The sequence below is a fragment of the Sebastes fasciatus genome, chromosome 8 (genome assembly GCF_043250625.1).
Source record: "Sebastes fasciatus isolate fSebFas1 chromosome 8, fSebFas1.pri, whole genome shotgun sequence".
In the NCBI taxonomy this organism is placed as follows: domain Eukaryota; kingdom Metazoa; phylum Chordata; class Actinopteri; order Perciformes; family Sebastidae; genus Sebastes; species Sebastes fasciatus.
This window is the reverse complement of record NC_133802.1, coordinates 27747295-27772179: the sequence shown is the minus strand read 5'-3', so window position 1 is coordinate 27772179 and position 24885 is coordinate 27747295. Positions and strand designations below refer to the sequence as shown.

General features: G+C 40.3%; 1 protein-coding gene across 6 annotated transcripts in view; it reads left to right on the top strand.

The window, feature by feature from the left end:
- Positions 1-24885, top strand: part of cacna1db (calcium channel, voltage-dependent, L type, alpha 1D subunit, b) — a 109225-nt gene that overhangs the window by 33488 nt on the left and 50852 nt on the right. For all 6 annotated transcript variants that reach the window (XM_074644750.1, XM_074644747.1, XM_074644748.1 and 3 more), the window contains exons 4-9: positions 10852-10991; positions 11401-11543; positions 13692-13844; positions 15516-15712; positions 19928-20031; positions 20336-20505. In XM_074644750.1, the coding sequence (XP_074500851.1) occupies positions 10852-10991; positions 11401-11543; positions 13692-13844; positions 15516-15712; positions 19928-20031; positions 20336-20505 (907 nt within the window). The remainder of the gene's footprint in view (positions 1-10851; positions 10992-11400; positions 11544-13691; positions 13845-15515; positions 15713-19927; positions 20032-20335; positions 20506-24885) is intronic.

Below are 24885 nucleotides of genomic sequence, written 5' to 3'. Positions count from 1 at the left end.
TGGGTTGGTGAGGATCCTACATAATCCTACTCGCTCATTCTCCACCTTCTAGTCCTCCAGAGGAGGGAGAGTAGATCTCTCTACGTAGAGCTCTACGGTCCTGAGCAGAGCACACATGACACCCTCTGTTCTTCTAATAGTTCATTTAAGCTGCTGTAGGACTTATTCATGCTCTGGAACCTAGTTCATGAGGTTTCTGATCATTTAGTTTGTGTTAATGCTTGTGTTGTAATGCAACATGTTTGCTGATCAATGTGGATGAATATAAATAAAGTTTTGTTTAAAAAAACAACAACCAGTTCTTCCTGTTTACATCATGTGACTCAGGCTGACATCATCGCAGCTCTTGGTCACAGACAGAGCATTATGGGATGCTATTGTACCTGTTGGGTTGGGCGGGGCGGGGGATGACCGGGGTTAGACTGTACGCTCAATCACACACACACACACACACACACACACACACACACACACACACTGAGCCACATGGCATTGAGTGTTATGTCAGCTCGTGTTATTGTCAATGAGGGTAGTGACATCGAGTGACCCTGCATCTGCTGTGCGTGTGTGTGTGTGTGTGTGTGAGGCTCCCAGCCTTTCTCTCTGATCAATTTAAGTACACACACACGCACACACACACATGCCAGCGTACACACAGTTGAAGCAAGGGGGAATACAGTCACCTGGAAAACACAAAGCGAATCCGTTATATACAGTTCTGAAATCAAAGTGTGCATGATCGATCAGACAGAAAAGCAAATGTCAGTACAGCAGCCGTCTGCAGAACGTCACTTTTATTTAACAACTCTGTCCCCAACACCTCCTGTCACTCATTCTCGCACACACTCTCTCGGTGTGAGAGGGCGATACTAAAACGGGAGACTCCCGGGAAAATCGGGAGGGCTGGCAAGCATGGTTTCCACTGGTAGCGCTGTCAGCACCGTTAGCTGTGAGCCGCCAGCTTGCCGTTGCCATGTTGAGAGCCGTGCAGAGGCAATAGAAATGCTCCCACTCTGGCATTTAGCATCTTGTGTATTCATTTTAATGTTGATCACAATACACTTTTCAAGGTCACCCTGGCATATATTTATGTGCTGTAGATGCTGATATTTTAAAATCTGATGTGGTGATTCATATGTGGTCACTGCTGCTGCTGCTGAGCTGCACAAAGAAGGAACTAATGCAGAGCAGGGGTAAAATAGATTTCTGTAGTGGCAACAAACTATACAGTGGTGTGTCATTTTATGTATGTGTTTGTACATTTCTGTGTCTGCTTTAATGCATGACTGCCCTCCTCATTCTTCAGTGAATCGGTGGCTCAGCCTGCCTGACTCATGGTCCTGTTCAAGACACACTGACCTTGTTTTTGATTCAAGTATTCTTGTTAGTCTTAACCAGTCTTTGATTATAAGAGGAATACATAGAACCCAACTGTGTAATGGCTCCAATAACAAATCTGGTGGATTTACGAGACGCTGTATCGATTTTTGCAGTTTGTGGTCACAAACAAATCTTGTATAATTGTGAAATACAGGAAATCATGCTGCATAATTCATATGTAGGCTTCAGCACTCATCATCTGCTCATCATCGCAACAACTAAACCTTTTTAAGACATTTGCAATTGTTCTCTAAGAGGCTGTGCAACTCAGGAGGGACTGCAGCTGCTCTGGTTGCTTAAAACAGTCTGTCACTTCTCACCGATCTGAATGAGCAATAGTTTAACATTTTGGGAAATACTCTTGCTGAGAGTTACATGAGAAGACACTCATAAATATGAAGTTGCAGCCGGCTAGCTTAGCTTAGCAAAAAGACTAGAAAACAGATAGCCTGGCTCTGTCCAAAGATAAAGAAATCAGCCTCCCAGCACCTCTAAAGCTCACTAATTAACATATTATATCTTATTTCGCAATGCAAAAAAGTGTAAAACATATATATTATAAATTAATCTAAATATGGCATGCAGAGAAATAGTTGTTTTGTGTTGCATATGTTACTTCTACTGCTTCTAGTAGGTGTTTACTTTTTCTTTTTCTATAGATTTTTATGGAAACAAACATTTTAATTCACTACATTGTTGTCCAAGCAACGCCTTTGTTGAGGTTTATTTCTGTTTTCCAAATGCCACATTACTGTTTTTTATATACTGTAGTATATCCATGGAAGAGATTAGAAAATCTAACCCTGAATCAGACAGATAAAATCCCCCTCAGATAATGAATTAGTTGTTCATGTGTGGTGGGACGGCGCAGACAATGAACTTGTTAGTATAACAGCAAAGATTCACACAACATAATGTGCTGCTTGGGTACAACTCACCACTGCTGCTACCAGCTTCTCTTATTGGAGAACACAGCATTATTGTCTTATCATTTTACAGTCTTATGCAGAGTGTACAATACAGTAACCACAAAACAACTGCAAAATGCAAAACAAGCCTGGGGAGGAATTTTTAACCATAACTCTGTGTCTGCATTCATAGCCAGATAGATGCATTTCTTATTGAGTTCACCAAGAGTTCACAAACAGATTATCAGTGAGCTGATGGACGATAAACTGTCATACTCTAATTCTTTAAACATCATTTACACTGATAGTCTGTCCCTCTATTGTTTTACTCTCCTTTCCTTCATTTCCTTCGCTTCTCTCTTTTTTTGTAGTTTCATAATCTGTTCCTCATCCTTCTCCCTTCTTCGTTTTTCTACTCCTCTAGTGTTATTTTTTGTCTCTGTGCTCTGCTGTGATTTAATCCTTTACTTCATCAAATGTAAATAGTTTAGTAATGAATGACATTATTTCTCCAATCCTGTGCAAACCTTACATTAAGCCAGTCTGCATGATCTCCTGATGATAGGTGTATGGTTCAGGTGTTATGTAGCAACTGATGATGTTGGAAAACTTGGTAGCAGAGCAGAAATCAAAGTATCCTCATACAACGGTTTGTATGATATCTTACGAAAAGTTATTTCAAATTTTTTGTGCGTTTTCCTACGACTGTCCAGCAACACAAGTCGATTTCCGCTTATTTCATGCATACGGTCTTTTCAAAATAAACATCTGTCTGCACAGGAAATAACTTAGTTAGGTTTAGGAAAAGATCGTGGTTTGGGTTAAAATAACTGCGGGTGTGGTGTAACTTAAGTAATAAATTTACGTGACAAATAAATCAACGTTGACTTCTGGTTTCACACTGGGTACGGTCTCCGGTCTCTGGTGTTTTTTGACCCACCAATCCACCCCGACTTCCTCCTTACCCAACGTTTGTCAGTCTTTTTACGTCCTGGTTCACGATTACGTGGATTACATACAAATTGATTTTGTGGTATATATATATATACAAATTACAGTGCATTACCTTTTTGTAGGTATAGCTACAAATGGTGTATGAGAACAGCCTGCAGAAATAGCCTGCGCTGTGTTGTGGCTCTTTAAGATTGCAGATTACTAACGTAGTAGAATATCCTCTACGCAGCATGCTCAGTTTTCACTACAAGACTTAAGTCTGGAAACAGCCCTCTGAGTTTTGATTCAGCTTGGCCCGATACACACCACATCAATCAGCGACTCGCCTCCTCTCTAACAACTACATGTATCATGATAAAACCAGACATTTATTTATTCTGAAAATAACTTTGTTCGACAGTTTAATGTTGTTGTCGATGTTTCCAGAACGACTGTCATGTTTTCCCGGATGGACCAGGGATGAAAAAGTAAAGTATGACTTAGTTTGCCAGTTTGTGGCTCATGTTGATGTCTGAGTGCAGGAAAGACGGTGTCATCTGTTGCACAGCTCAATCTCAAAAGTGGTAATTGTGGTTTAGCCGAGCTAATAGGTTGATCGATGAAGCCATGATGATAGAGAGGATAAATCTCTTCAAACTAACGGCACAGCTCTATCTGAGTGTTTTATAGTTATTGACTTTTCCTGACTGAAAACATGCTCCCCAGTCTCTGTGTATCCGAACACATCATGTAGGACATTTTGTCTGTCCCCTGTACAGAGACTGTGAGCTCTCTTGGCTACAGCAACCAACATTTCTTGTCCAGCTCCCAAAAGAGAGGATTTGGGAGCTTACAGGATGCACTGCTCCTCCTTAAATCAATTAAGCTGCTTCGTTTTGTGTGTGCCTGCCTGTGCCTGTGTTGTACTGTGGTTAGTACAAACATCTTACCGCCATGAAGGTAAAGTTCAAGGGAAAGGAGGACAAATGCACTTAATCCTCCTGCCGTCACTACAAACGTAGCCAGTGGCAATTAAAACATGGACGTAGAGTAGTTGTATTAAGGGACTTCATTTAGGCCTATACTATGGGATTACCACTCACTGCCGTGTTGTTAGCTGCTGAAGCCAGGAAATCCAAATTTGGGCATTGTGGGTGGAGCCTAATTGGAGTTGTAGTTGGTCAAGCATAACGCAAAAACTGGGAGGAAAAGACCTTGTCAATCCGGATAAACACCCACCTAAACCCTTTTGCACCTTTAAAAGGACCAGTGTGCAACATTTAGGTGGATCTATTGGCAGAAATGGAATATTATATTAATAAGTATGTTTTCATTAGTGTATAATCACCTGAAAATAAGAAATACCAAGCACCGCTCACCAGCCGGAGCACAGCCAATAGTAATGCTCAATAGAACGATCCGATTGGCCAAAGTCTCCCGTCACAGGCTAGATTTTCTAAAGCCTGGAAACAGAACCATGAGGATGTGCAGAAGTCTAGTTTTCTCTCAGAGCACTTGAATTACAATATTCTGAAAGGTTATTATGAAAGTTTTGCCCAATGATGCCAAAAACTACTGAAGCTTTAAAGGGTCTTTAAAACTGCTGTCTCCCCTTTTATGGTGTTGTTCAGATTTAAAGGTGTTTGCTGGCTTTTATAGATTTATAATGTCTTATTTTGAAAATATTCAAGTCAAATGACTGAGCATTCACTGAGTGCATCAGTGAAAACTCCTATTTATCCGACCGGGTATATGCTGCACCAGAGGCAGTTGTCTTGAGTATCCCAACTTCAAGTCTCATTCTCTGCCCACTCATGAAACAAGCCTGATTTCCATGGCAACGCTGTCCCTATCACAGCTGTAGTGGTCTTTCGCTGGGCTTGAACACTTGAAACAAGAAGAGCTGGAACCTATAACTTCATTTATCCTTTTGGGGAGCAGTTTACATGATACAAAACCAAACACAGCAGCTCTCGAGATCTTCAGTATACCAGTACGGGCAGGTATTTCCCAGTGTCCTGTCTATAACAGAACAAAGGGTTGTCAAGAGAAGAGGGTTGACAGGGTTTGTCTCTCTCTGTTTACACCTCCCGGTCAGCACTCTAATTCTGTCACACAGCGCCACGTGTTACTCTAACACTCTTACACTCACTTACTATCCAGGAACCCCCCTGCGGATGTGAGAAATAACAGGGATTTAATATTTATTATGTAACATCACGCCACGTGTATTAAAGCTATCATGAGGTATGTAACAGGGCAGAGGGCAAAGACTTACTTTTCTGCCTATACTTATTAAATCCACTCCTGTGGCCTGCAGGGAGGAGGGGAGGGGAAGTTACATGAGCACAAAACTAAACAATGGGTTTAAAGGAACAGTGTATGCCATTTCAGGGGATCTACTTGAAGAAATGTGATATTCATAACTATGTTTTCATTAGTGTATAATCACCTAAGAACTGTGTTTTCGTTAGCTTAGAATGAGCCCTTCATATCTAGAGCAGGTCCTCTTCACGGAGTCCTCCATGTTGCACCGCCATGTTTAGCCCAGAACGGACAAACCAAACACTGGCTCTTAAGTTTTTACGCTACAAAGCCACCGTAGTTCTCCAACACGCATTACCATGGTTTTGCACTCGCCGGCTCACATTAACGCAGTCTTGGAAAGAGAGGAGTGAGCAGAGGGGTACTCAGGTGGTTGGAATCTGCGACCTCACCATAGATGCCAAAAAATCCTACACACTGTACCTTTAAGTGTAAAATGAGTTTCTGATGGGTCTCCATTTAGTTTGCGGAATTAGATTATTTTGAAAATATAGTGTGTTCAAAAATAGTAGTTGAACGGTTCTTTCTACACCAGTTTATTTATTTATTTTTTATTATATTTGAGCGAGCTAGCTCTTTCTGTATCTGCTTCACAGTAAAGCCATAATCCACAGTCCTTTCACTGGAGGGCTTTTAATGTCAAGGAAGGATGCGGCAGGAAGTGTTTTGTATTCATTAACAATATTGCACACATGCACCTGCCCTCTGAAGAAACTGCAGTCTGCTGCTCTTGTTCTTGCAGCATTTCGTCTCCATGATTCATTGTGTCACAGCATGCATTTTGGTTTAGTAGGTTGAAAATAGTAGTTTATCCTGCATTTGCATAGCCAGAGAAAACCCAGGAATACAGTGGACACAGTGGGGCATTTAGGAAAGGGCCTCCTGATTGTAAATGTGTGTAAAATTGAACTCAGCCTGGTCTACAGATTTTTAAACTTTCATGCAGCCCTTCATCACAAAGGACGTCTTAAAACACAGAGAATAAGCATCACTTGATCTAACTATTCAACAATCAGTCGCAAAATCCAATTATAAAAAACAGTATGCCTCTATTACTTCTGTTACAAGTAAATGATATATGCAGGGTAATGAAAGCAGTTTTTAAACTTGCAACTGACTGAATTCATTTTTTTAAAATTTCTTCATTTGTTTCTCTGTTGACTTTGTTTTTGAACACCTGACAGTTTTGTTAAGTGTTCGTGTAATTGCTTACTCTTCCATGTGCATTGTTTCTATTGTGTGTGTGATAACTCAGTAAGTAAGGTCATGTGACCGCTCTATTTGTCGTCTCCATTGTCCTGCGGTAATCTCCATTCTTCAGACACAACCATGTTGATTATCAGCATTACCCCCGGGTCACAACCTGAATGCAAACACATACGCACACACTGTTTGTGAGCTGTTCACCAAACAGAGGAGTGGACATTTCAGACCTCTGTAAACATCAGGAGGACGGAGCAAGAATGTTGAATCGGATGGAGGCAGGTGTGTGTGTGTTCATGTGTGCTTCGGAGGCTCTTATCAGTGTTAAACAGCTCGGAGTCGAGGCGCTTGTTGACCTTAACGGGTCATCACCCCGCTACTGTAATGGCACACCACTCAACACACAACAGCTGAGTTGTTCATCTGAAGCATCTGGGCTATTCTTCAGTATGAAAGGACCATAGCAGTGATTTAACATATCTGGGTTAATTTACTGAAATAAGGAATATTTTTCATTACTGCTGAATATTTAGCATTTTATTTTATTTTTTATCTTTGAATGTGCTTTCCTACCTTCAAGGATGGTCTGTACAGTAGGAAAATCAAATTGCAGACTCTTGTTTGAATTGTGTAATTCATCACAGTGAGTTATAATTGCTCTTATAATTGTTTTGCAGTCAGTGCTTTATAAATCAATTTGAAATTTAACTGCATTGCTGCTGTTATACAGCCGTGAGGCAGTATTTAGCTCAGGAAAGGCGTGTGGATGACACGATAATGCACGAGGCAAAAGCGTGTAATAAGAGCGCTCTTCTTGCTTCTGACTGCAATGTAATAACATCCGTGTAAATATGCTACGCTCAGAGCTAGTGACGTAGAATAAAAAGTGAGTAAGACTGCTTATGGTGGGCGGGAGACGAGTTAGATGGGTCCAACAAACACAGGACTTTCAGCCAGAAGACCGGTGATCGAGACCAGTGTTTTGTTTGGCAAGTTACGTTTGTGACGTTTTACGTACTTAAGTTACGCTGCTTCTGTACGTATTGTACTTAGTTTAGGTACGTATTTTGAGGCCAACCGTGACATGCCCCTTGCTGGTACTGCCCCTTCATACTGTACACGCCCCCCCAGAAATTTCCACCTCATAGTGGCGCTACATAGAAAGTCAGAGGATCACCAAAGTCAATAGGATTCATCCTCTGGGAAACATGAATGTCTGTACAAAGTCTCTGGACCAAAGTTGTGGACTGACATTGCCATCTCCAGCGCCACGCCCTAGCATGGTTAGAAATGCATGCACACTTGATGATCATTGTGATGGATTACACAACTCAAGCGAGTTTAAAGAGCCAATTGATTATTTTATTTTATGTAAATAAATGGAAACCAGTGGCTGCCTGAAAAAGAAAATGCATTCTTAAGTCTAAATTTGACTGCAGGCAATGATAAATAGTCAGTTATGGATATTTGCGGTTATGGAGCGAAAACAAACAGGTGGTATCTGTGGTGTTTTTACAGAGGCTGCTGTTTAATTACACATCCTAACTGTGGCTAAGTCACCATTATCAGGAGGTGTCTATAATCCCGGTGTGAAACTGCCTGTCTGGTTGGCTTGCTGCCTTTCAGGAGTGTGTGTACTACTGCAGGTCTCTTGCCGGCTCGTGTGGGTGTGAAGTCTGAGTGTGCGTTACTGTTGTCTTCAGTGTCTTTCAGTGGGCATGAATGTGTCTGTGTGAGTCTTTGTGTGCTCTGTCGGTGTTTGTGTCCTTTAAATCAACAAGAGAAGCGCTTAGCTTAATGGGCCTTAAAACCTGCCGACTCACTAACCTTTAGCATCGAGGGAGACAGAGAGAAAGAGAGAGGGAGTTTGTGTGGGAGAGACAGAGAGAGAGAAAGAGAGAGAACAATGATATACGTAGGAGAGTGGAAGGTGTTTCTGTGAGAGAGAAAGAAAGTGGAGGTGATCATGAAATAAACTGTAAGCTCAATAAATAGATGTATTTGGAAATGTCCAAATTCAGGGACCAGACACAGTGTTTCCATGGAAACATGCTGATGATGCAGCAGGACATACAGTATGACTGAAGAGTTTTCATCTCTTGGTTTTTTTTTGGCACTGAAATATATTTTTTGGCAAAATCGTTGTTGCTTAAGTGATCATTGCTTTGTTGTTTCTGCACTACGTTTCCCAGAGATCATCTGTCAATCAAACAGTGTCGGTAATACTGTGACATCTGTTCGTCCACTGTGATGTGTTACCATCACTGCTAATGTAAAATACCCGGTTCTTCCTTATATTCTATGCATCACTTCCTGTGCTATGTTTATGAGGAGAGTCACCGTAATGCATCGTAATGTGGTCCAAGGCATAACGGCTATAGTTTCATACAGGTCTTCTCCACCCACATCCCTCCATAAAAGGCCAGTGTTTGACATGATTCACAATGCTGCTGCTGGATGAAAACCTTGAGCTCTCAAAAGACATCTTATGAGTTTTATCTTTGCTTTCAAAATGAAGTTCTTGTTTGAGGTTTGAATGTGTTCTTTCTGTAAATGCCAGAGTTTGACCCCAGGCGACAACCTCCGGGTCTGAAAAGTGAAGCCAATGCTGAAGTGCCTTAAACTTGCGTTCTTTCTAACAGTCAGCAGGGGGCGACTCCTCTGGTTGTAAAAAGAAGTCTGATGTATAGAAGTCATTGAGAAAATGAGCCTACTTCTCACTTGATTTATTACCTCAGTAAACATTGTAAACATGAGTTTATGGTCTCAACCGCTAGTTTCAAGTCTTCTTCAATACAGCATGATGTTCATTTAGTAAATTATGGTCCCATTTAGAGTCAAATAGATCATAAAGCAGGGGATGCTTTCGGGCGTGGCTACCTTGTGATTGACAGGACGCTACCACGGCGTTGCCGGTCGGGGAGTTGTTCATGTTTTCGTCTTCGTCTTAACCCTTTCACAGTGTGTTTTCAGTTCTTTATGACCTTTTTGGTCACCTAAAAAATGTCTTAGTCAGCATTCGGTTGCACTTAACTCACCCTCTCGTGTCACTTCTGGTTGCAATAGTCAAGATAGCGTTTGTGTCTTTCCAGATCAGTGAAAAACTATGACTTGACACATATCATACTGTATATCTTAAAGAGATATAAAGGAGTGCCTACCAACCCACAAACTGTGAAATAAGACATGTGATTCAACAAGCCATTCAGATTGGACTCCCCTCTGATAATCACTTTTTCAAACATCCATAAAGATCTACTGTACATTAGTTTGTAATGAAAAACATGGTGGATGAAAACACATGTGACTAGCAAACGTGTGGTCTACCTTTTTATTAATAATTATTATTCATTTATTAGCAAATAAAATGGTTGCATATAGATGTTGTTGTTGAATCTCAGAAATCTGGACCAAACCTGGGACATGATGACACACATGTACAGCCAGACATTTACCCCACCCACTCATGAGATTCACTTCCATCCTTGCATACATCTGGTCAATTCATCTCCCTTCGGTTTGTTCCCTCTCATGTCATTATTAAAAGTGGATTAATGAATTCAGCCCTGCTTGCCATATCACTTAGCTTCATCGGGAGATACTAACTCATTCTACCAGACTGCACTGGCTCACAAACAATTGTTTTATTTCATTTTTTTCCAGTATTCCTGTCAGCATGTCCTCTAGACGTGATGTGCAGAGAAAATCTCACAGGCGATATTTCTTGACGGTGCCATGCTTAAGTTTTATGTTAAATTTAGGTTTTTGCAACAGGATTGGATTAGCATTGAAACTGTGTGTCGTTATAAATAAATAACATGATTGCATTCTTTGTTGGAGACCTGAATTTACTGTAAGTCTGCGGAGGCAGTGGATCTGATCAAAGTCAAGTCAAAGTTACTTTTCTGTCTGCTTTGACAAATAAGAGAAACTGGTTGCCATGACAACTGTTGTAATAACCATGGAAAATATTTCCTTTGCTGTTTTGCTTTATACCTGTTTCATATCATTTGTCCAACAGTGAATTTCTTTGGTAAACTTTGGGTTAACTCAGATGACTAAACTTTTCTCTTTCTTTTATTTTCTCCCTCTCTCTACACAGGAAACAGTAGAATATGCCTTCCTGATCATTTTCACTATAGAGACATTTCTGAAGATTATTGCCTACGGCCTGGTCATGCACCAAAACTCCTACGTCAGAAACGGCTGGAACATGCTGGACTTTGTCATCGTCATAGTGGGGTGAGTTCATACTGTAGGTAACACATATTGTTTAAACTATACACACTATCGCTCATACATTCTCTTGATGTCCAGTAGCAAGATGGCAGTAATGTTTCAGCGCATGCAGAAATGGTTACGTGTGTGTGCACATACATGGCCTTGTTAAGAGTGATGGTTTATCAGTAGACCACCTGGCCCCAGTAGGACTTCAATGTAAATATGCACAGACATAAAGAACACACACATAAAAGCATGTATATAAGCACACGCTTCCACAAACAGGTGCATGTACACAGAGACAGGTACAAAGAGGACCCATGGTTTTGTTTTTTTTGCTTTTGCTTTCATGTGTTTTGCTCTCTTTTCATGACATCTCTTTCTCAAACCGCTCCCTCCCTTTCCCTTTTCTCGCTCTCCTCTCCATCAGGTTGTTCAGTGTGGTTCTGGAGATGATAACCAAAGACGCTGACTCTGGCGGCCAGTCTGGAGGCAAACCTGGGGGGTTTGATGTCAAGGCCCTCCGAGCCTTTCGCGTGCTACGACCCCTTCGCCTTGTCTCTGGAGTTCCTAGTGAGTTAAAGCTTCAGTAGGCAGAACATTTTTGCCATAATTGGGCAAAAAATCCATAATAACCTTTCAGCATATTGTAATTCAAGTGAGAGTGAGAGAAAACTAGACTTCTTTTACTTAAAAGCCCTGCACACCCTGTTTAGAGCTGTAATCGGGTTGACGTTGGGTGGAGCTATGCACCCAAACCCAACCTGGATATGAGACATTTGAAATGGGGCCAAACTCGATTTACTAATGACAACAACAACAACAGTGTAAATAAAGGTGCAATACAGCAGTAACAGGAGAGTGAGATAGCTGTCAATCAAGCAAAGTGTGCACACACCCACTCAGAATGCAATTCAGTGTGGAATCCTAGTTAGAAATATGGGATGCTCTTTTACTCTTGTCTTGGACAAAAAACATGTTACACCCGGCCACAGACACAAGAGTCATCAAAGAGAAACATTTTGGTACTGTGTTTTTTTCTGATTTTTGTTCCAGCTCCATTGAAGTCTAGTGCAAAGTCAGTCACCATGGCAACCTTAAAACATCCAAAGTTCTTTTCATTTCACTTAATTTGGCCATTTCAAATACTTGAACATATTTAGCTATTTAACTGGTGTTCCATTAGATTATTTTCATGGACACATAAATCACACAGAATATATAAAATTATAAGAAAAGAAGTGGGCGTTGATTCACTTTCTGATTGCACAGTCTGCTTACGGAAAGTGCTTTTAGTTTTGTATGATGCAGTGTTTAATTCACCGTACCCCTGTCTGAATTTTAACACTTGATGCCGTAACTCTTCCGTTGATTTTCCTGCCCAGCGACTGCTGGTGAAATTTAGCTATCCAGTTAACTCAGGGACAGACAATGGCTGTCCATTATCCCTGTTAAAGACTGCAAGTGAGGACAGGTTAGTCACTGCAGACTGAAACGGAGGGGTCGTATAACACGTCTTGTTGCTCGCGCTCGCCCGTGTGCACGCGCTACCTGAATGTGAGTGAGCATCCGTCAAAACAGTGAGGCGACACACATCAGCTAAAACCACAATATCACTCTATATATCAACTGCTTGGCAGTAATGTTAGCTGACCAGACGAAGGTCTCTCCATGAATCACTGCTGATCCTAGTGTCGGCTTTTCCTGCTTTAGCCTCCCGACCGCGGTCGGAGGGAACATGGGAGGCACCAGCACCCGGTCGGAGACGATAACGTTACTCGCTGCAGAGCCCCGTCACTTCACAAGACACGGAAACCTCTGTTGGTCTGGAGGAGCTGCAGCATTTATTTCTGCACAAACGTCCACTGTGCATTCACTAGATATTCTCAGAGCTAAACTGACTCTTCTACAGTGTGTAGTGTGCGCGCATGCACGTGAGAGTGGAGTGAGAACGCGCTTGGTGTGTGAGTGAAGGCAACCAATGGAGCAGATTACAGCAGAGACTCCGGTCCTGGAGACCAAAGCTACGGTCTCCTCCGCGTCCTCCGACCGCGGCCAACACAGTTTTGCAAGACGGGCTTCACTAGATAGAGCTTTGCGGTTTTGGTGCTTCCGTGTAGTTGGCTTTTTATGCCTATTATTCAGTGATAGCTAGAGGCTTTGAGAGATATAGATAATTACATTACAACAACTGATAGATTTGTGTGTGGATCTATCTGTTTGCCTTTCTCTGCATATCATTTGTCTATTGAAAAATTCTTTCACGGCTGTTTGCAAATTAACAAAAAAAAAACAATGCTAATCAGAGCGAACCATTCTGGTCTTTTAGATTGAGATATTCTTCTCCTGCTCTATAATGCACAACACATGTTTTGTGTAGGACTACTTTTAGAGTTTTATTCAGCATTAATGTCTGTTCTTACTGACATAAACACATATTTAAGGTTTATTCATTAATCCAAATAAGGCGATGCAGCAATTTACCGGCCGAACATGACACAAAATAAACAACAACAAAACATTGGTATCAGCTATCAGCCACATTTTTATTTTAAACATTGGTATCGGTCCATAATTTTGCAATCGGTGCATCCTTAAGGCACACATATCCTGTTACTGCTTTTTTCATATGGGTGGCAACTGAAATTTGGGAAACCCTGATACCATGTATATTTCTGTAGGTGTGTTCCCTCTGACCTTGGCTTCTGTGTGTGTTTGCAGGTTTACAGGTGGTTTTAAACTCCATTATTAAAGCCATGGTTCCCCTGCTTCACATCGCTCTGCTGGTCCTCTTTGTCATTATTATCTACGCCATCATCGGCCTGGAGCTCTTCATCGGCAAAATGCATGCCACATGCTACGTGAGACAAACAGGTATGGTAGTGCTGAGTAGTTTTATTATCCACTGTGTCATCCATGAGATTTGCCTGGTGAATTTCATGCTATTTATTCTATGTTTTACCCTTTAAAACCCTTTTTAAATTGAGTCCCACATTTGACCTACGGTGTGACCAGGCATATACATCTCATCTCAGGATAGATACAGGCTTTAATCCCTGAGGATGAATGGACACATGTACCTTGTATGTGAATGGTGGCGAGCTGCTGAAAACAGGGCAGAACAACAGATGGTGGATTAAATCTAGTGATTAAATGACTAATATCTGGCTGTTATGTAAACAGGCTTGACCTTTGCTCCAGCATTACTTCCAACTAGGGCTGTCACAAAATCAGGTTTTCACTACACGATTACACGATTACCGCGACGTCTAGAAGAAAATTTGAAAAATAATAACAATGCTATCAGTCAAATTCATCTTTAGCTTTGTTTGTTGTGCGTTTTGTTTCTTTTTTTGGCAAATTAATTACACTCAAAATACGAGTGTAGGGAGGTGGAGAGAGAGTATGTAACCACAATTGTACAAAAACGGGATTTAAGAGGCGCTGGATTATCATACGTGTATTATTAACACGATATCAGTGTTTCATTTTTTTTTTTTAAATATCACAGTTATTGTCAGTACCGTTATATTGTGACCCTCCTGCTTCCAGATTTATTTAAGAAGTAAGGATAAATTAATTGAAGCATGTACATACTCTATATACACACACACACACGTATACAACCGCAGTCATATTCTACGATGGCAGACGGACATGAGAGTAGCAGTTTAAATCACAGGGATTGGTAGGCTATATAAGAATACAACAGCACTCTCCGTTTCCCCATCTCTCTCACACACACCTTTCACCCTCTCTTTCTCGCTTTGATCTGTTTTGATCTGTTTGTTTGTGGACGTCAGGAGAAGCATTGTTGACTTTAGTTGAGAGTTCATGACAGAGCGAGATGGAAGCTCCCTTTAATCCCCGCTCGCTCGTGTCTGCTCTGTTTGCCCTGAGAAAGGCACTTACTGCTTGTTTGTGTGAATGGAGGGGCGCATGTGTCTGCTACAGAACAAGGGTAGTTGTGTGTGTATGTGTGTGTGTGTGTGTGTGTGTGCATTGTGGATATCATTGACTATGCATATGTATGTGTGTGTGTGTGCATCCTTTTCTGCTGTGGTTATATAATGATTGCATGATGACAGAACGTCTAGTAATGACATGTAACCTACATAGAGGCCTGTATGAAGGGTTATTCTGTGCTGTACGGACTGCTGATCTCTATGTGCTCAGTGATAAGCTTAAATAACCATGATTATCTTCTTATAGAGTAATTATTTCAAATGATGAGTGATGATGATCGTAATTAATTTCAGAGAAATCAAAGGATAATGCACTCACAGGACATGAAATAAAAGGAATAGGAGAAAAGAAAAGCTTAATTATGACTGAAGATAAATTATGACAAATAAATACAAAAGAATAAAACGTTAGTGTAATAGGAGGCCAAGACAAGATAATGGATAACCAGTAAAAGGAGATGATAATATAGTATGATTAAGGTGTCATTTTAAACAGAAGGCTGTTTTTTATTCAGTTTAAACCTTTATTATACACCAGTAGAAATACCGTAGATTCATCTGTCTGACTCTGTGCCCCCAGGTGCCCTCGCGGAAGAAGAGCCCACGCCGTGTGCGGTATCGGGGCACGGCCGTCACTGCCTGCTCAATGGTACATTCTGCAGAGAGGGCTGGCAAGGCCCCAACAACGGCATCACCAACTTCGACAACTTCTTGTTTGCCATGCTCACTGTGTTCCAGTGCATTACCATGGAGGGCTGGACCGACGTTCTCTACTGGGTAATGTGCCACTCTGTATCAATCAAAATGACTCTGATGAAGCCTAAATTTGGCGCCATATATTTTGGTTTATTAATCTATGTGTGTCACTTTTGAGATTTTTGATTTTGACAGAAACTTGTAAAATATTCTGTTATACTTCCAGCATGAAACTATGCTGATGTCATCTTGAGGGCATTTTTAAGATAACAGATGAAAACAAGGTGACCTATTTGTCATATGATTACCCGGATTGCCTTATTTACAAGAAAGGGAATTAAATGTTTCCTTAATTTAGATTATGTGAGACTTATTTCAGCTCAAAAATATTAACTTAAACGATGGTAGTAATCCAATTAGGGCTGTCAAAGTTAACACGATACATTTGTTTTAACAGCACTAATTTCCTTAAAGCATTAACGCAACTTGCCATTTTTAAGTTGTAGCGGGCTCAGTTTTAAAAGTAGTTGAGATACTGGCAAGCAAGTCATACTAACTTGTCGGGAAGGAGGCTAAATTTTGGCGGGGAAAAACTGCCATGGCCATTTTCAAAGGGGTCCCTTGACCTTTGATCTCAAGATATGTGAATGAAAATGGGTTCTATGGGTACCCACGAGTCTCCCCTTTACAGACATGCCCACTTTATGATAATCACATGCAGTTTGGGTCAAGTCATAGTCAAGTCAGCACACCGACACACTGACAGCTGTTGTTGCCTGTTGGGCTGCAGTTTGCCATGTTATGATTTGAGCATATTTTGTAGGCTATATGCAGTACCTGTGAGGGTTTCTGGACAAGATTTGTCATTGTTTTGTGTTGTTAATTCATTTCCAAACATAAACATATACATACATTTGCATAAAGCAAGCATATTTGCCCACTCCCATGTTGGTAAGAGTATTAAATACTTGACAAATCTCCCTTTGAGGTACATTTTGAACGGACAAAAAATGTGCGATTCATTTGCGATTAACTATGGACAATCATATTTTAATCGATTGACAGCCCTAATTCCAATTTATTGAAGTCTTGTCTTGAAATAAGTGACATTAACTTAACAATTACCAATTGTATTATCACATTGCAAATGACTGTAACATGGACAAAATGTAGATGATATACAAAAGTGTTATGTATCATACAATCACAATAATGATGCCTAAAGATAAATTAGAAGGTTTTACTGAAAATGTATGGGCTACAAGAAACACTCATCGAGGCCCTTAATATATAAAATCTCAAATGACATTCTGTCCTACAAATTTATTCCAAAGAAGTCGTCATTGAGAGCTGTAGCCTGAGCCTGAACCGACACCCTTCTTTTAATTGATAATAACAAGCATTTTAAAACTAAAAAAGCCAGGCTCACTTCGAAACCCTCAGCTTCTCATTACCAAAAATCACCAACAGCTTTTAATTAGCCAAAACACTCAGCGTTGAGGCTCAACTCACAATGAGTTTTCATCAAAATCCACCCACATCCTTTTATTGATGGAGACCCTCATCTATGAAAAAATGAACCTCTGTTAGTCGTCCTCTCTCTCTCCCTCACAGACTCTTTACTTCTCTTATGAATTGTATGTGTTACCATGGCAATCCCAAGCTGATACTGCTGTTAAAGTGGTGAAGGAAGGAGACTCGACAAACCTTAAAGAAGAATAGATAGATGGATAGATAAACAGATGGATGGATTACCTCTGACCTTTCCTACAGAAATCAATTAAGTATCGCTGCAGGGTGGGTGGCGGTGTTTTGTGCGGTGGCTGGAGGCAGAGTCGAAGCGTTGAGTCGTCTCTGCCCAGCAGGCTAGTGTGGTTTTTTTTCAGAGGGAATATGAGTGTTTTAAAGGCTCTCTATATGATATCCAGAGCATTAATATAGCAGCAACAACTATTTGCTATATAAAGATATAGTAGAGTAATGTCTACCTGAGCAGAGAATGAAGTTGCTTGCGTGCGTGCCTTTTATTGCATCTTCATGCACGTGAGCGTGCCCCACTGGCAAGCTCACGGCCGCCGCTCTGCACTGCGCTAACGGCGGTTACAGCTGGTCCCCCCCCCCCAATAGGGTGACCAGATCCCAACAAACCAAAAATGGGACAAAGATTATGTTTGTGTGGGACAATGTGGGACACGTTTCCAAGGCTGAGAGGTAGTCTAGAATTTTGATATGTCTAATATCTAACTTAAGTAATAAACATTTCTATTCTGCCCCTTATCTTGTAACATCTCTATGCTTTGCCCGAATGCATCCATAGATCGGCACATCTCTTTTTGAGCTGCACGTTTCTTGCACATGTCGTATTCCCCCCGTGTGAAATCTAAAAATAACTGGCGAATTTCACAAAAAACTCTGACGATCACCTTCCACCGGATCATAAATACTTATAATTAGTTTCACAGTCTTCGTTGTAGCTGCTCTTCCTTTTCTTTGTGGTAGTTTCCATCATATTCTGCTTAAATCTGCATAGATTGTGACTTTGCGTGGACTCGCAATTTTCTCCGTTGGGCATCCTGTAGCGTAGCAAAGATGATGAAATTTTAATCTGCACTTGACCCACGTGTACGCAGTTTGACAGCGAACACAACGACCGTGATGACAGCCTTCCCTGCCGTCTTCACATCCATTGGATAAAAGACAGATTTAAAAAAAAGCGTGTGTCTTGCAGTGGTTTGACTTTTGAAAACTAGAGCCAATGAAAATGCGGTACATCGTCTCAATTTGTGGGATGTGGGACAAGGAATAAAAATGCCACCTGGACACCCTACCCCCAGGTTAACACTGTTAGCTCTGCTTGGCACTGGGCTTTGAAGCAAATTTTACACAGTGGCCAAACGGTGGAATTACAACTTCCGTGTCCATCACGTGATGCCATTGGGCCCAAAAATACTTTTTCCCATAGACCTACATTGGGAAAGAGACGTCTGTAACTCAGCGGGTAATTTTTCCTGAGGTAAATCAACTTCACAGTTTGAACACACGAATAGCCCTCATTTAAATCATAAAAGTTGTAAAATGCACTAATAGCCAAATCCAGAGTTATTTTCCTTCCTCTGTTCATGTGAATGAGGCTGGACCGAGGGCTGGACCGAGGGCTGGGAGGTGGGGTTAAAGGAAACGCTACTGTGCTTGCTCTGTGAGCCCAATGGGTGCGGAACATCACCAGAAGATTCGAGTAATTTTATACTTCCTAGTCAAGCTTTTTTGGCTTCATCTGCCACTGAGCAGCTCTCACAGGAATGAACGGGGCCTTGCCTTGAGTGCTGTATCCAGTTCTCTTTATACATCCATTATGTACATGGGGTGAAGAAAAGTTAAGTGTCAAGTGTGTACAGTATTTGACTGTGTAAAAAAACAGTTATGTGCTTATAAATCAAGTATCAACTGTCTCTATGCCAAACAGCTCTATTAAAAGGCACTTTAGCTCTGTAATGTGGCCATTTGCCACATCCTCAGTACTTAGAAATATTTTATCTCCTAATATCTCCTCCACTCATTACTAACCCAGTTGTCTCTCTCATGTTGCCCTCTAGTGGTCACAGTTCCTGCTCCAGTTTTAGTTGCAGCTCTCTGAAGATCTCTTTCCCTCTTATGAACTTTAAACAGCCTCCAGTCGATTACATTTTATTTAAAATCCAGTACTGGATTTGATAGTGGCACCCTTAAGCTTTAAGCAAGATGGGCTTGTACTCCAAAAAGTACATTAAAACCTACACAAGTACACTAATAGCAGTACACAAAACGTAATTTTTAAGGCTGTGCCCAGAAGTAAACTGTAAATACCTGAAACATTCAGAAGAAATACTGTTATTCTTCCGTTCATTTAGTTCATAGGTAACAATATGTGTGGAGTATAAATGTGCAGGTGAGTAGAGGTGTTTTTTACTGGCACCATCATCCCATCAGCTGCAACACTAAACCAGCTGTCAAACCAAACATTTGGTAGAATTATACTACTTACTCAAATGTCTACAGAATAAATATATGAGGATTTTAATATCTCTTCTTCCTCTTTTCTATTTCTGTCCTGTATTTTTCAGATAGATCTTTTCATGAGTTATGAGTCTCTGGGTTCAATTCATCAAGATGAGTTTTATGAAACTGGAAAGAATTGTATGCAATTTTAGAATTAAAAACATAATATATAAAAAAAAGAGAATGTGTGCACAGTTATGAAACGAAATATGAATAAACCATGTCTAATACGTCTCCTTCTCTACTTCTGTTTCTATTTAGATGAATGATGCAATGGGCTTTGAGCTGCCGTGGGTCTACTTCGTCAGTCTGGTCATCTTTGGATCCTTCTTTGTTCTCAATTTGGTTTTGGGTGTGTTGAGCGGGTAGGTTTAAAGTGTGCTTGTGTTTGATTTATGCTGTGCTTTTGACAATATGTTTCCTTTTCTTTTCCTTTTCAGTATATGATGGCTTTGATATGCTAAACTCCACCAATTTGGTTCAATCCGTTTTAATTCTTCCAATATAAGTAGCCATATGATGATCAGTTTTGTGACCCTGAACAGGATAAGCAGGTTTAGAAACCGGATGGATTGATTGTTTGTTTTCCTCGACCCAGTCTTTGGGAAAGACTGCTGTACAGTATTATCTGACTCAGGTTTGACAGCCATTATGCTCTGCCCTGTCCAGAGAGTTTTCCAAAGAGCGAGAGAAGGCCAAGGCTCGGGGAGATTTCCAGAAGCTGCGTGAGAAGCAGCAGTTAGAGGAAGACCTGAAAGGCTACCTGGACTGGATCACCCAGGCCGAGGACATCGACCCCGAGAACGAGGAGGAGGGCGACGAGGAGGGCAAGCGTAACCGTGAGTTTCCTGGATTTAATCCTTTTTTTTCCTATCCGTGTCTAAAGCAGGGACATGAAGAATGCAAACAGAGCTGTGAGTTACCAAGCTTTAAGTTCTCCTGCCTTCAAATAATGTTGCACATCTCTTTGTATCATTGATACTATAAGGAGGCAGGTGAGGAGGGCGAACCATTACTCATCTCTCTGTTGTTATTCCACTTTGACAAGCTCACTGCTGCTTTTCCTTTAATGTATCACAAAGGAAATGTTTTGTATACCTGGGACAAATCGCTCCTGGCTCAGCTAATAACACATGACTTTTTCCCCACAATTAGATGTTTACCGACTCTTTCCAGCATTTGAAGAGTGACCAAATAAAACGGACATACTGCCAGGTTGCACTTAGAAATTTACATGCTGACAAACAACGACAATCAAATCTTATATTCAGTACAAAGGGACAGAATCACATGTTGCAGATTGTAGACGACATGCCAATATCACCTTACAAAGATGCATTCAATACAATATATCTTTCTCCAGGCATCAACTTGTGCAGTTTGGTATAACAGAGTGAATCATTCCAGAAAACAGTTACATATTGTACCAAAATGAGACATTCACCACCTGAGAAATCAGCACACAAATTTGGACTTTCTCTGGCAAAATGACTGTTATTGAGTGAAGCATGTAATGGGTCAGTATTATAGTAGTCCCTTTAAGAGATTATCTTACTTTCTATTTCTTTGCTATTTTACAATGCCTTTATATTTTATATTGCTGCCACTAATTAGGTCAAGGACCGAAATATATAAGGGCTGTCAGGCAATTCAAGTATTTAATCACGATTAATTGCAGATTAATTGCACACTTTTTATCTGTTCAAAATGTACCTTACAAGGAGATTTGTCAAATATTTAATACTCTTATCAACATGGGAGTGGGGAAATATTCTTGCTTTATACAAATATATGTTTATATGTATTACTGGAAATCAATTAATAACAAAACAATGACAAATATTGTCCAGAAACCTTCACAGGTACAGGGTACAAAATATGCTCAAATCTTAACATGGCGAACTTAAGCCCAACAGGCAACAACAGCTGTCAGTGTGTCAGTGTGCTGACTTGACCGTGACTTACCCCAAACTGCATGTGATTATCATAACTTGGGCATGTCTGTAAAGGGGAGACTCGTGGGTACCCATAGAACCCATTTTCATTCACATATCTTGAGATCAGAGGTCAAGGGACCCCTTTGAAAATGGCCATGCCAGTTTTTCCTTGCAAAAATTTAACGTAGCTTTGGAGCGTTATTTAGATTCCTCAGGTTTTCTAGTTTCATATTATGCCAGTATCTTCACACCAGCATTAAAACTGCCCGTTACAACCTTAACAAAAATCTTAACAAACAGTTGCGTTAATGCGTTAAAGAAATAAGTGCTTTTATTTTTTTTGACAGCCCTAAAATATATACTTCCTTGTGTGTCCTCTGTTTTCTCACATCCCTTGAATGTGAACCACAATGTGCTGCAGTATCACACTGTGGATATAGTTTTAAATGTTACACATACATATAACATCAATACATTACACATTTAGATGCTCATAATTATCTCTTGATCAGTGCAGACATAAAGTCTCTGCAGGTTAGGGAAAATGTGGAACCAGCAACCAAGTGTGCTACTCAGAGGGGACTGTAGTACGGTGAAATACTGCACCTCCTTTATGTTTTTCTTCATGCATTAGTGCTACAGGATCTCCTTGGGGAGGCGCCACAGTGCTGTGAAGTAAGCGAGTGAAAACTGTGACTCAAGCCACTGTAGCGACTTCAGAGGTAGCACTAATAAGAAAGTGGGCGATGATTTTCGGTCTTTTCTATGGTGTGGCCTTGTGTGTGCTGTCACCATGACAACACAGGGGCAACTGTGGATGTTTGGTTGTGTGTGTGTATGCAAGTATGAGAGAAAATATTGCTTATACTGATCTGGAGGAGGCTTACTGTTGAAACAGGATGTTTGCATCCTGTGTGGTTTTCCGGTGAGAAAACCACTAGTACAGAATTCAAATAACTAGAATTCGTTCACACGGTCATTTCTGACTAGTCTTTTGACTGGTACAGTAAATAGGAGGTGGCTGCCGCAGACTGTTTGCTTGTGTTGACAGTGGAAATGAAGACATTATTCCTCCTGATGCAAATTCAAAAAATGCACTACAGGAATGCATTACTGCTTTTGTTTTGTTTTTTTGTTTTTCTTGTGTAGCGTAAAGGGACTGCAACTGCTTTTTGTTTTGTAACCAGTGGGCAACCTCTGAAAAGTCTGAGAACTGAAGCCAATGCTGAAGTGCCTTAAACTTGCGTTCATTCTAATAGTACTAATAGTCAAGTACTATTGTATACTACCGTTTATTGTGCACCCTTAACCAGTATGTTTTCTCCTAATAGTAGGCTGTGTTTTTTATCTTAAAGGTCCCATATTGTAAAAAGTGAGATTTTCATGTCTTTTATATTATAAAGCAAAGTTTAATTGAAATATAAATACTGTGAAAGTATCAACACGCTCAATCCACAAAATAATTACACACAGCCCGTATTCAGAAATTGTGCATTTGAAACAAGCCGTCAGGATTTCTGTCCATTTGTGATGTCACAAATCTACAATATTTAGACCATTTCACAGTTTTAAACGTAAAGATTCTAAATGTGTCCCAGTTTATTTCCTGTTGCAGTGTATGTGAATGATATCAGCTGACAGGAAGTAAACATGGACCCAAGCTGTTTCCTAGCAACGCAATTCCGTTGCCATTCCGTTGAAATGCACTAAAACGGAGCGTTTCTGATAGAGGGTGTATACAGGTATATTCAGACAGACAGTATGAGAAAAATAATGTGTTGTTTGAACATTAAAGCATATCAACATGTTCTAGTAGAAACCCAAAATACAAGTATGAACCTGAAGATGAGCACGATATGTCCCCTTTAAGCACTCCTTAAATTGTTCAACACTTACATTAACATTATTAAGTAATGGGAAGATCAGCTTCTCTTCAATTAGAAATAGTGTCTTTATCCTGTATTCCACAGTTAAAGTTGTCCTTCATCCTCTTATGAGTTCAGCCTTTTTCCCTTATAATAGTTATCACTGAATCTGTAAAAAGTAATGTGATTTGATTATTGATTTATTTATTTTTCTCTTAAGTCTTAATGATAAAATTTTTATATAAACAAATCATTTAAAAAAAAAAAAGAATACATCCATAGAGCTTTTAGAAAGGTGCTGAATAAAAGTATTGCTTTTCCTAAAAAACAATTATGATTGTGAATTAATAATTTTTTTAAATGGTTAAATGGCTTGTTGTGAACCAATAGTATAATGACATTGGTATCATGTAGTTTCTCTGTGTTGTCACTCAGTGATCAAGTTGCCAGTTAGTGTGGAAAAAATGGATAAATGGCTGAGTTTGACGGTGTTGTACTTGAGGATGGTTGGTAGTGTGAGTAGGAAGAACGGACCAGCATGCAGGCGTTGATTTTCCAGAAACACTGAATTCATTCCGGCTGGCCACCAAAAAGAAGAACATAAACCATTTCATTCAGTTTATCTCTTAGGGTTCTCTGCAGGCAACTAATGAGAAAAACCTTTAGGTACACAAAACACTGGCCTTCCTTCATTTCCCTGGAGAGTGAAACAGACCAACCAGTTTGCTGCCTTCCAAGACATGTTATGCCCTGTCACCTGCTGTCTGTGGCCAAGCAGGGAGGATCTCTGAAATTAGTGCCACTTTAAACCAGGTGGCATCAATCTCCCCTCATCTGGAGCCAAGTGGTAGTCAAACTGCACTTTGACAAACGATATTAATCAAATGTACCCTCTCAAAAGGCACAAGTATTAAGTCATATTGTTAGTGAGGTAGAGAAACAAGAAAACATTCCTTTCTTTAGAACTGACTAACAATACATCAGGTAAATTACCCACAAAGACATTTTAAAGGGGAAGCACACTCCTTCTTCTTAAAGGGTATGGCAGGTCTTCTTGTTTGATTAGATGAAGGTGTGTGCTTCCTTGCTGTGCACTCTGTAGCGGTCTACAGTCTCTCATTTTATGTTTCTACATGATGTAAGCATCTGCTGTTATAGGCTACAAATTCTGGCATTCGTATTTCCTTTCTACTCAAACAGTGACAGTGACAGTAGTATGAAGAACACGCTGTGGCAGAGTAATGCGCACAACCATAAGTTAATTAATTTGAATTACAAAACAGCATAAAATAATTAGGGCTGTCAATCAATTAAAATAGTTAATCGCGATTAATCACACATTTTTTATCTGTTCAAAATGTACCTTAAAGGGAGATTTGTCAAGTATTTAATACTCTTATCAACATGGAAGTGGACA